General features: G+C 43.0%; 1 protein-coding gene across 2 annotated transcripts in view; it reads right to left on the bottom strand.

Annotated features, from left to right (window-relative positions):
- TUBGCP2 (tubulin gamma complex component 2) overlaps nucleotides 1-12542 on the bottom strand; it is a 28052-nt gene that overhangs the window by 2432 nt on the left and 13078 nt on the right. For both annotated transcript variants that reach the window (XM_084289915.1, XM_084289916.1), the window contains exons 9-17: nucleotides 11921-12066; nucleotides 11089-11269; nucleotides 10016-10196; nucleotides 9131-9303; nucleotides 7656-7784; nucleotides 6159-6279; nucleotides 5493-5636; nucleotides 4764-4892; nucleotides 3718-3881 (exon numbers count right to left, since the gene is read on the bottom strand). In XM_084289915.1, the coding sequence (XP_084146041.1) occupies nucleotides 3718-3881; nucleotides 4764-4892; nucleotides 5493-5636; nucleotides 6159-6279; nucleotides 7656-7784; nucleotides 9131-9303; nucleotides 10016-10196; nucleotides 11089-11269; nucleotides 11921-12066 (1368 nt within the window). The remainder of the gene's footprint in view (nucleotides 1-3717; nucleotides 3882-4763; nucleotides 4893-5492; nucleotides 5637-6158; nucleotides 6280-7655; nucleotides 7785-9130; nucleotides 9304-10015; nucleotides 10197-11088; nucleotides 11270-11920; nucleotides 12067-12542) is intronic.

Here is a 12542-nt window from a genome sequence, read left to right as displayed (position 1 = left end):
CTCCTCTGTCTCTCAAGTATGGTATTTTAGATGGTAACCATGTCCATTTGGCTTCTTGGGTTCCTGTTGCCATAGAGTCCAGGACTCAATCCAATAATCTCTACAGACTGAATGAGAGCTAAATGTCAAGTCTGGGCATTCACCGTGGGATTTTCACTTTTTAAAACATTATCTAGCAGCCCGTAGAAATAGAAAGACATTCTCTTGTATGGCCTGCTAACACACAGAATTCCAGTTGAGAAAATAGGGACATCTGCTTTGTAATTCAAGGTCCATCTGTGTCCAACATCTTGGTGAGGGCTCACATGATCCTAGATGGTCCAAACTGGGGGACTTAACAGCAGTGACAGTCCTGACAGCATAAAGACCCAGTACCCAATATTTCCTCTGCAACCCTTGAACAGAAATGAGGCATGGAAGTACCTGAGGGCAAAGGCCTCAGACTCTGTTCAGAACAGCCTGTCGTGGCTTAGCTCACCATCCTCAACGCAAACTGAAAAGGAAGAGTTCTGTAGCTCTGGAGTAGTTCTGGAGTGCGGCGAACAGGACAGGCAAACAGGGCGTGGTGCGTCGAAGGGCGTGGCGCGGCAGTTTGCACGGGCAGGGCGAGCGGGGGGCCCATCGTCTCTCTGTTGCAGCTGCCTCTCCCTTTGGTGCTTGCGTAGAACCTGACCATGGTATCAACCAGGCAGAAAACTGTGGCCTCTGCATCTCGTGCGGCATCTCCAGCCATGGTCACCAGTGTGGCTACTCAGACGGAGGGCTCGGGGAAACATGCAGCCGTCCAGGTCCTGGGCTGCAGAGTGTGCCCCAGCCTTCTGTCAGTCTCCGACAGCAGTGGTGGGTATGCCTGTGGGAGGTGTGCCCAGGTTGAAGAACTGCTCAACCAGGTAGCGGAGCTCCGGGAGGAGGTGAACAGGCTCAGGAGCATCAGGGAATCAGAGAGGGAAATTGACTGGTGGAGGTGCACTCTACCCTCTCTGAGGCAGGCTCACGAGCCTGCCACAGCACAGGCATCTCCTGTTATGCAGAAGACGGAGGTTCCCTCCTCCTGCCAGGCAGCGGGAGGAGACCTAGATCAAGGGGGGGAATGGAGGCAGGTACCTATTCAGGGTGGTAGGCGAGCCCTCTCTCTGCCCACCTCACCTTCTCATCCACCCTTAAATAATCGATATGAAGGACTAGAACAAGACAATCACCTCGAGTACTGTGTGCAGTTCTGGGCACCACAGTATAAAAAGGACATGAAACTGTTGGAGAGTGTCCAGAGGAGGGCTACGAAGATGGTGAAAGGCCTGGAGGGGAAGACGTACGAAGAACGGCTGAGGTCACTGGGCCTGTTCAGCCTGGAGAAGAGGAGGCTGAGGGGAGACCTCATCACAGTCTACAACTTCCTCGTAAGGGGGTTTCGAGAGGCAGGAGACCTTTTCTCCATTAACACCAGTGACAGGACCTGCGGGAACGGGGTTAAGCTGAGGCAGGGGAAATTTAGGCTTGACATCAGGAGGGGGTTCTTCACAGAGAGGGTGGTTGCACACTGGAACAGGCTCCCCAGGGAAGTGGTCACTGCACCGAGCCTGTCTGAATTTAAGAAGAGATTGGACTGTGCACTTAGTCACATGGTCTGAACTTTTGGGTAGACCTGTGCGGTGTCAAGGGTTGGACTTGATGATCCTTAAGGGTCCCTTCCAACTCAGGATATTCTATGATTCTATGTTTTCCCACATCCTGCTGAATCACCATACTTCTCTTTTCTTCAGAAGCAGGAAGTGCTCTTAAAAAACAAGTTCTCATTACTTGAAAGAACTGCCTCCACAGCTCAGGAGTTAACCTTCTGACACAGCTAACACTCGTGTGGTCTGTAAAACACAAAGAAATCTGGTGGAGGGTGACTCCTGGCCTGGACACCAGCGGCCCACAGCTGAACAGGATGCACCGGTAATCTCCATGGTGCAGCATCACCAAGAGATACAGCTTCCATCACCCTGCTGGAAGCATAAACAGTTGAGAGAAGGGTGGAGAGACAATGATAAAAGGGGTGAACCTCTGATGCTATGCTAGGAACAGCACTGGAAGGAGGGCAACACCTGAGCTACCACCAGAAAATACATTAATATAATCTCTGGCATGACATGTGATGGAAGGCTGCTCCAGGACATCTGCTGTTCCACGGCGGAAAGAATGGTCAAACACTTGACATTCTTCTGAATTCCTGAGTAAGCTGAGAACCACCTCCAGCCTTGGGCTGAGCTGGGTGAGGCCACCAATGGGAGGATCTCCACACGTTCTTTACAGGATTCAGGGACTGTGGGCCATGATGCTCTTCTATTAACAATTCAGGCAACTTGATCTTCAATAGTGTGTTGGCTGTGCCCAGTGCTGCCTGCAATGATGTTCAAGAGGCTGGATCATGGAGTTAGTTGCCATTAGGATCTCCTGGATGAAGCATCATAAAAAAGCCAGTCCATTGGAGCTTGTACTGGAAATGATAAAATGTCCTCCCTTACATGACGAATTCAGGGAAAATGACAATTTTCTACAGTGGTGTGGGAGCTGGTGGGCTAGATTTCACTCCTGGAACCACAAGTGGTAACAGGAATGACAGATTTTACTCTTCAACCTTGGTCTCAGCTGTGTGACCACATCTCAGGCATAGCATCAGATGCCAACACAGGAGGCTGGGAGCCGTGTAAATGTACAGTAGTTGCTGATCAAGAAGTTCTCAGAAGTAAAGGACAACTGGAAGCCCAGTCTCCTGCTGGAATACTTCACAAAGCAATATTTGAACACGTAGGTACCAGCGATCCTGGACGGGGCTGTCAGATATGGCCAGAAAAGGCAAAGGAAAGTTTCAAGAGCCATGGCATGAGGAAGAGACAACAACCTGCATCAAAAAAATCTTCCTGAAGCCTTTACTCTCTTATTTCAGGTGTGGCACATCTCAACAGAGGTGTAAGAATGAATGTGTCTGTTAGGCTTACAAACAGAATAAGCACTTCAGAAGAGTTGGTGTTGAAATATTTTATGTTCCTGAAACTCCTAGCCTCTTAAAATTATGCCTCTGTGCAATACTGGAAAAAATAATTTTGTTTGTTTGTTAAGTGCCTAACAGTCTGCAAGAAGCATTACTGAACCATTAGAGTCTTTGCGAGGTGTGAGGCAGTCAGTATCCAAGAGCTCTTTTATGCAACTCCACCATGGAAAGTCTTTGAGTTAACAGATGCCAACTCCTGACAAACGTTTGTCTTCTAATTCTGTGGTCATGCACATGCCTCAGCTGAGCATTTCCAATCTGCAGGCTGACCGGTTTCATGAGTGTTTAACTCTTAAAAAACATAGTCCAGCCATAAATATTAAAAGCTGTTATCAAAATAGGCATTTCTGATTAAGCTCTTGCATGTTTTTCTAATTTTGGAATATTTATGCTGCATTCAGGAATTAGCTAGCACATTAAAGAAAAAATCCGTCTACTCAATGAGATAATCCCCATGAAAACTAATGTTTGTATTAGATTTACAACATTAATAGAAAAAAAAAATCACATAATCCAAATGATTATTTTTAAATGTATGTGTTGAAAAGCAAAGCAACATTTCTTGTGATTTCAGTGTTATCACTAATGCAGGAGATGCACAATCATAAACATCAATCATTTCTTCTGGGCTGAATCTGAATACCACAGGAGGGAAAGTTACTGAGAGGAAACTACTGGCTCACCTGTAGATGATGTTGAGCATGCTATGCTCACAGTCATTGGTGCTGTAAACACTCAACTTGTCCAACAGGTCCAGCAGATGCATAGAGAAATTAGTATCAAACTTGTTGATTGTTGCTTCGAAGCCAGATGTCAGGTGGAAGTTGTCAGCATGCTCTGCTAAAAGCTACCAAAGCAAAGGATGAGTAGTCTCACATTTGCTGATTCACACTTGCTAAGGAGATGAAACCATTCCCTCCATTTTTCTAACCTGTTCAAAAATATTGCCATAAAACTTAACAGTCACTCAGGCACTGAAAGAAGATCTCCAAAGCAGTTGCAAGATCCTGGGTAATTAAAAACCTTGTCCTGCCTATCAGGGAGAACATCAGAGTAGATCCTAGTAGAGTAAACCTCAAATACATGCTGTTGCTTATTTTCAGGCAGTAGGAAAAGTCAGTAAGAAGAAAGGGGAGTGTTACCTAAGCCAGGCTGCAACCTCTGGAGTGCTCTCATTGCCTTGCAGTGTGATGGACTCTAGTGCCTCTGTGCTAGAGAGGGGCTTTCAGCAGGACAGTAGGCAGTCTGCTAACAGCAGAGCATGCCAAACAAATGCCTTAGTAAGCATGCCTCTAGACATGGAATACAAACAACACAAACAGGAATAACAGACAAGAATACAGACAACACAAACACCCCGGATATGAAAGGCTGTCACACTCACAGCTTTTTGGCTTATCTGTCATGAAATGCAAGTCTGGAAATAGGAAAGTTCTTGAGCTGCAGAAAGCCTGCATGTATCCACTGCACATCTGAAAACACAGCTAAGAACTTAAAAACAAGTGCAGTGAATTCTGTGGGAGACAAGGTCTTCAAAGCAGACTTTGAGAGCACCAGTGCTCTATGCTGCCCTCAAAAATGCCCACAATTCTGTGAAGATTCTGCTTTTGGGACCAGTGGTGCTCTGGAAACCAAATGGTCTATCTGCAGGAGGCACGAAAGCCACCCTGACCAAGCTGCAGCCCCAGGCAGCATTGATAGAGGCTGAGCTATTCTCCCAGCGTCCCACCTTGTTAGTCAGCTTCTTCTTTGTGGTCTCTTCAGCACGCTCCTCCTCTGTTGGTGGGCCCAGCATTGTGCCATGTTCTAAGGTGAGCCGGTCCATCTCATTATCCAGCTTCATGCTCTGGGTGAACCTCTTGGAAGGACAGAGGTTTGGAGAAACAGTGAGCTCCCATTTTTTCCACTTTGCAAACCATGAGGTTGATTCAATCCTGCTAGCCCTGCTGCTAGCTAATCCCAATGGAAGCTAACTCTCTGAGATTAAAATTACAAAGTTAATAAACAAAACTGACTTAACCCAATGGAAGGTGGTTTTTTTGTTTTGTTTTAAGGCTCCCTGACATGCTAGCTAGAATCTGCCTAAGGAGAACAGTCTTCACGGGTCCTTACAACAGTGTGTTAAAAACTAGAGAGCATCTTAAAAACTGCAGAACTTACACCTCTAATTCTGCTGCAGAAATGGATGAAGAGAGGTAATGAGGTTCATATGAACCTGATCTCAGTACTGAAATAGAAGAGCATAAAGGCAATTTTGCAGAGGGAGAAGCTATAGAAATCACTTGGAGGAAAAGTCCGAGCCATCAAAGCTTATAAAGCCTGTTGGTGGGGGAAAGAGAGGCTCTTCCATATGTACCAATGACCAGAGGGGTAAGAGTTGAAAGAAGGGACTGTCAGGGCTGCCTGGCACCCAAAGCAACTGATGCCAGCATGGTAAAAATGGGGAGGCTATACATACCTGCATGCAGTTTGTGAACATGACACAGACAGACATCAGCTTGGAGAAGATCTTCAGCAGCTCTGGATTGGTTAGCATGCAGTCCTTCAGGCAGTTATCCAGGAAGCTCGTATGATGGCTCAAGACATCATCAATATTAGAAGCCTATTACAGGACAGAACATAAGTGAAACAAACCAGGACAGCTGGGCTGCACTGGACCAAAGCTCTAGGCCACCATCCTGCTTCTGACAATGACCTCTGAGACATGCTCTAGGACATGTTGAGTTACTTCTTGTGTACCTCAATGAATCAATTGACGATGTCTAGACCTGCTTGTGATCTTTGTACCCAGCATCCTTCTTCCTTTTCCACAGATTTCTTTTCTCTGTGTAAAGTGATGTTCAGTAGAACACCAACTTTCCATAGCAGGATGAAGAGTATGGGAGCTGGGAACAGATAGGAGGATGCACAAGAGGAAAGGGATACATGACTAACAAAGCAGAAAGGTTATGCAGAACAGCAGCAGAGTTTGTAGTGTGATAAGAACAATAGTTCACCCAACAAAGTGTCTTCAATAAAATACTGAACAGTGGCCTACAGTAACCGAAATTAAGCAGTTTTTCCCTACATTAATTTTGGTAACTTAAGAATTTTCTTTGTACTTCTCTCAAGCATGTACACTCACCAGTTTCAAGTTCTTCTCAAGAATGTGCCACGTTGGCTCCATCACTTCAAACATCATGTAATACTGGATATTCTGTACAAAATTCAGCATCCGCTGCCGCAGTGTGAAAGCACCAGCAAACCTAGGGAAAAAAAATCACACCCACACAACTTAGAACTAGCAGAAGCCATGAAGAGCTATCACTAAGCTTGCACAACCAAGCAAAGCAGAGAGCTAACTATTTCTGTCCTAGCAAATTCACTGCTGCAGTGTGACAGTGATTATAAAGTTAATGGAAAACATCTCTGATTGTTTTCCACTTATTTAAATGTCGTTCCCTTAATTTTGAATCTGGACAGTTAATTTGAATATTTGCTCATACTCAGCCATAAATGGACAGTATTAAAGCCATTTTACTGGTGTAGCTATCTAGTGAGGCATGCATTTGTTAGCAGGGTAAAATATAACAAGATAAATGGCTTATGTTTCTTTCTAGCCTATAAATGCTTGCTTGTTAAATGAATACTTAAAAATATTAAATTTAATCAAATCACCTGCCACCAATGGCATTTAATGCAATTTCACCTTTGCAGGCTATGGCAGAATGGCGGGATTATATACAGGTTCTTTCAATGTTAATTTACACAGACACTGTGATGCCAAACTAAGAACTGACTTCACTAAAGTGGGACAGGCCACCAGAGAGGTGAGGGATACCCACCCTAGGGGTTTTCAGCCACAATGACCTGTCCACTGCTGGTGACAGTCACATTGTAAACAGGGCGTTGTACTAGAGACCTCCACAGGTCTCTTCCACTAACCTCCTCTACAATTACAGAGGAACCAGAGCTACAGTCATGTTGGCTGAGGTCACCTTGTGACAGGGAAGTGCCACTGGCAAGGCAGAAGGGATTGCCTTGCAGTGCTGGCACCTCTCTCATGCTCCAAACAGGCGTCCCCTGCACTTGGTGTGCAGCTCCAAAGACTAAAATCTACCCTCACAGATGGAACAAGGTTGAATCATTTTCTAGGAAAACACCTCACCAATTTTACCTTATTCACTTGGTATGACACCAAAATCCCAAACATTTGCCAAGCTATGTGAAGGTCACGAGTCTTGCATAGTGGCCTAGCTAGAAGTGAAGAAGAAGCTGCTTTTAAACTACTGGGGCCTTATCTAATCTTGCTGATGCTAAAGTAGCGAGCAAGACGATGTCCACAAACGTACTCTGCTGTAACTGCTTGGTATATAATGAGCCAACCCTAAAGATCATTGGCTTCCTTTCCTAAACTTTTTGTCAAAAAAGAGGAACAAGTCAAGCAGCGCAAAGATTATTGGGCAGACACTTTCAACTGAAACCTAAAATGTTATATTCTGACCTCTCTTAGCCTGTCAGAAATTTGTAATGATCTGTTTCCTGTCAAAGTGATCTGATTCATGTCATGGCATACCTGACTAACATGGAAACAAGGAAAACCAAAGCTTCACAACTGACCCAGTAGGAAAAAAGGCCATACCACTTAGCTGAATGTAGGGAGAACTGCTTGGCTGTCTTATTGCTGATCCAAACGTTGCACAATTGTCTTTCTACATGTTTGCAATAGAACATGTGTCTGAAAAGCATCTGGTATCTTGTCAGAGCTTTCCTGGAAAGAAAGGAGAAAACCATTCAGATTAAGCCCTTTTCTGATTGACAGACAAAGTAAGCTATGAAGGCTGAAGCTGCTCAAAGGAACACAATATGTTTCTTACGCCTTCAGATACACACAGATCTGCACTGAAATAATTCAAATCAAAGTAAAAAATTACATTTGTAATCATCCCAAAGAATTCCTCTCCAAGGAGACCCTCCTCCATACTTCCTGCCACAAGGTAGAGACTCCTTTTCCAGTTCCATTGAGCCACCTGTAGAAAGGTCACTCACATACCTACTGGTATGGAGGGCTAAAAGCCTGTAGTTTTATACCCGGTACATTAAGACTGCAACAACTGCCAAAACAATTCACCAGGATTCTTCAAAAAGATGAAGAAAAACTGTAACCAAGCTACAGGCAGCAATACTGTGCCAGCAATGCACTGCTAGAAACAGATGGGGATGCTTATTTATAGTATCTGGGACTGGATTCAGGTTTGCATTCAGACACTTCCATGTAGGTGTCTACAGAGGTCCAGTCGACACAGTTTGTGAACCTGCATCACATAGTATTTTCACTCTATAGTTACCATCAAAGTTAATATGCTCGATTTGAGAGAAAGAGACACAATTTCTAAAGCATCATGTCATTAGGAAAGTCCCGCTGTGTCAACTGATTTTTTTAAAGGAGAAATGAGGGGATAAGCTAATTACTGGCATTTAGCAATCAACATCTGTCACCCTTTTCACATAACACTGCCTGTCCCATTTGCCATGGCTCACAGTAGCATGTCTGCCAGTGTTCCTCCAGGAGAACAGGAGACACATTGCAGAAAAAAATTAAACATTTGGTTCCTCCTAATTCAATTAAATGCAAAATGGTTTATACAGTAATTCTAGCAACAGACTGTATCCTTCTAGTTTGTAACCAGGGCTACCAGAAAGGACTTTTTTTTCTGCCCCTCTACACCTAAGAAATGTTTGACTGGAAACATGGAAACCTTCTAGTGAGAGTTCACTTTCAAATGAAGATCTTCTCGTGGAGATTCTTCAAAAAGCTGTGGACAAATGAACACTGGGAAACTGGTCACAAGATGACCATGGACCAGGCTGAGATTCCATTTAAAATGGAACCTTGACTTTCCAAGTATGTCTTTGGCATAGTCTGTTGGGGCTGTACTGTCACACGATATTCCATAGTCTGTAAGTGGAGCTCAGCAATCCCATAGCATTTTCTACTGGTTGATTTTTAACATCACTTTAAAGACATTGACTTGGCAGTATTTTACTGTTTGCAAATGTGTTTTAACCCCATACAGAAATTTCTACCTTTTTTCCTCCAGTGGATGAATACTTTACCTGTTTATAATAAGGGACAGAGGCCATTTAACGATGTAGTCAAAAGAAAATGCTTCCAGCCCGCTGAGAGTGAGCTCTGTGGGATCTGCATTAATAACGGCCTTTTCCTGTTTTGTTTCTATGGCCAACACCCTCAAGAGCTGCGTAATGAGGTCATGGGGCATTAAATCAATCTATAAAGAAGGAACAGGAAAAAAGTGAAGTCAATAGGGTACTCACAACTATTGTGTAGCAAGAGCTATGTGGCAGAACAACTGCATTTTATCCAAGTTGCTCTCAAGTCATCAGATCAACCTAGAATACAATGGTAAATAGTCTGATCTGGACAGTGCTACAGCAGACAGCAGAGAGTGTCACTGTAGTGTTTGACCATCACCATATAACATGCTACTATGCCAATAGTTCTACCTTGCCCTCGGCCTCTATCAGGTCAATTCAGATTCCACATTCCCCAAGTGTGGCTTCTGTGCCAATTCACATTCTGTAAAATACTACAGCAGAAGCTCTTGACTTTCACCTAAGATGTAGTAATCATTATATGTCAGGACATCTAATTAGATATTTCCTTGGACTCCAGAGCGGGCATCCAAGCTGAGAACAAGCATGAAACGTGCTACTGCTCCCATCTCATCCTGATGCCACCAAAAGCACCTTCTCTGTGTTTGGGCATCAGCCAAGAAAATGTGCCCCCTTGCACAGGACAAGTGTTTCCCATTGCTAATGTGGATGAAACAGGACTGAACTGAGAGAAGGTCTGCAGAAATATAGGCATTAATTCTGTTTTCATTGACTGCACTTTCAGCAGCTTCTTACAGGCATGCTGATTTTCCCAATAGCAGGCCTTCTGCTCAGATTCAGTTATCTTCTGCTTATGTACATTCTTACCTTTAAATCGTCCTTGAAAGGATCTGTGTTGGCTGTGCTCATTCGCAAGGCTAATTCAAGCAAAGCTTCTAGCCTAGTAGTTATGATGTCATCTACAGGCTTCTTAAGCTCCTCTTCTGTGAGATCCATAAAGTGAACAAAGAAGTCCCCTTGATCCATTAGGAAATAGTGTTTTATAGATCTGCTCAGGAAAATAAGGATAATTGATTACATTTTTAAAAAACAAACTTTTTTACTTGTTTACAGAATGCACTGATATAAATAACCCATTTGAAAGCTAATCTTTTATTCACGTTCCCCTCCATCCCATCACCTCAGTCAGCATGCTTTTGTGCACTCATATCAGGGTTGCTGCTGTTCTTTTTTTCCTGTAAAAATGCACATTAAGAAAAAAGGTATGCACTACACTGCTACGCAAAGGATCATATTGCTGCTCTCCCGAAAAACAACCCAGCCTCCACAGAGTCCAGATCTATCCAAGAGGCAGTTGCTAACTCAGTAGAATCCTGAAATCTCCTGACCAAGTATCTGTGCTGACTTTTGAAGTATTCCATGTACTTGTGTTGACTTCTGCTATAGTATGATGCATTAACTTCAATTATTACATGGCATGAGGGAGAATCAACTGCAGTGGGCCAGGAGCCCAGAAACAGCTCACAGAAGAGCTAGCATCTGGCCAAAGATCACACACGATCACTGCCATTTTCAGAGTGAAAATGGGACTAGCACAGTCTTAACATACTGTGGTTACGCACGGGGCATGGGGCTGTGCGTCAGCATTGGGCTAGACAAAGCCAATGCCACCCTGACCTAGTTTTGGTGGTAGCCTTCAAGGAGGAAGTTGGACTAGAGACCCCTAGAAGTCTTTTGCACCCAATATTTCTGTGATTTTATACCATTTTTTATTATTTTTGGGAAGAAAAAACCTTTTTTTTTTTTTTAAGGTCAACATTTCTAACAGGAACAGAGCTAATACAATAGTAATATTCCAAGAAAATAGAACTAACTTTAAAACCTTATTTTCATTATCAGAAACAATCTATTTAACATACATTTAAGAAAATAAATCAAACCTCAGGTGAGCCACCAGCTCTTTCTCCTCCATTAGGAAATCCAGAAGAACTTTGCTAGCATAGTTGTATGCTTTCTCTATTTGTTCCACATACGCTCGCTCTTTTAAAGTATAGATGACCTCTTTAGCCACAGGGCAGGTAACATCACGTCCACATTCTCGCACAACATTCAAGTATTTCCCTGGATTAAAAGAGAAAGAATTACCAATATTCACAACATTGTATCTGCCTCCAAGAAAGAAGCTTCCAAATCACTATCATGAAGCAGAAGATACATTGTGAAATGTTTATATTAAGTTCTACAAAAAGCTGGAAAGGATTTAAATGCCTTTCAAAAGATGATACAGAATTTAAATTAGGCTACTAATACCATGTTTAAGGTGATTCAGAACAGTTTTTGGTTTTCCAGTGGTGGTAAAACACCTTTGCAGACAGCCAAAAAACTTTGAAAATCTGGTGCTGTACTTTTGTATTTTGAGGAGTTTGTACTTATGGCAGGGAACAATGGTAACCATTGGGTGGCATGCTTCCTTCAAGTGCCCGAACTAAGAGTCTGTGTGTCCAAACCTCAGCCATGTAGCTAGCTGCTAGAAAACTGTACCCACGTAACAGAGGAGTAAGACAGAAAGCTCCTCTTTCTGCTGTACTCCTTCAAACATTTTTTTATTTACATGATTTGGAGTTCCTTTTAATTTCCTCTTTTCCTCCGAGAAGTTGCAGCTGGATAACCCCATGAACTGGCAAAATGTGATGACATTTATTTAATCTTTATGTAAAGAATGGCGATGGTCATCTTAGATTTCTCTTATATCAGAAACATATCTTTACCGACCTGTGCTTAGTATTTTGTCAGCCATTTTCTGTAAGAATGATGGAATCTGTTGCTGTACAACAGTGTATCTTTGATCCCAATACTTGTCATTATAGTCTTCCTGAATCTTCTCCTTCTGCAACTCGTGTTCCTCCACCATGAACTCACTGAACATTTAAAGGAGATGTTTAGAAGCAGGAAGTGGTACAATGAGGATTACTTGTTTTGACCTGTAAACTGGTAATATAATCTATCAGAAACAAGGTCTCATGAAGATACATTCCAACTGAGAACTGACATTAGTCTGTATTTGTAGTAAGAGAAGCATTTTGTGGAGTGTTTGCATTAATCTGCAATCAATTATCACAGATACAGAATTTTACAGGGCTCAGAAACCAAGCCTAAATGTTATTTGGCTGTTAGTGTACAGGTGAGAAAGCTGACCTTCGCTTTCTCACTATCAGGAAGGTTTTCTTTTTAGCTACATGTATTTTAGTTTCTCCCCTGTTAGGATTCTGAAAATGTGTGAAGAAATTAAAACACTTCCGTATGCCACAGGAGTGTTGCATAAACTATTAAGAACAGAAAAATGCTTTAAATGATTCTACAAGACAAGAAACTTTAGAGAGTGTTGTTAACTCAT

This window comes from Netta rufina, assembly GCF_964035555.1.
Source record: "Netta rufina genome assembly, chromosome: 7".
NCBI lineage: Eukaryota > Metazoa > Chordata > Aves > Anseriformes > Anatidae > Netta > Netta rufina.
Note: the sequence above shows the minus strand (reverse complement) of the source record. Positions and strands in the feature narration are given on the sequence as shown.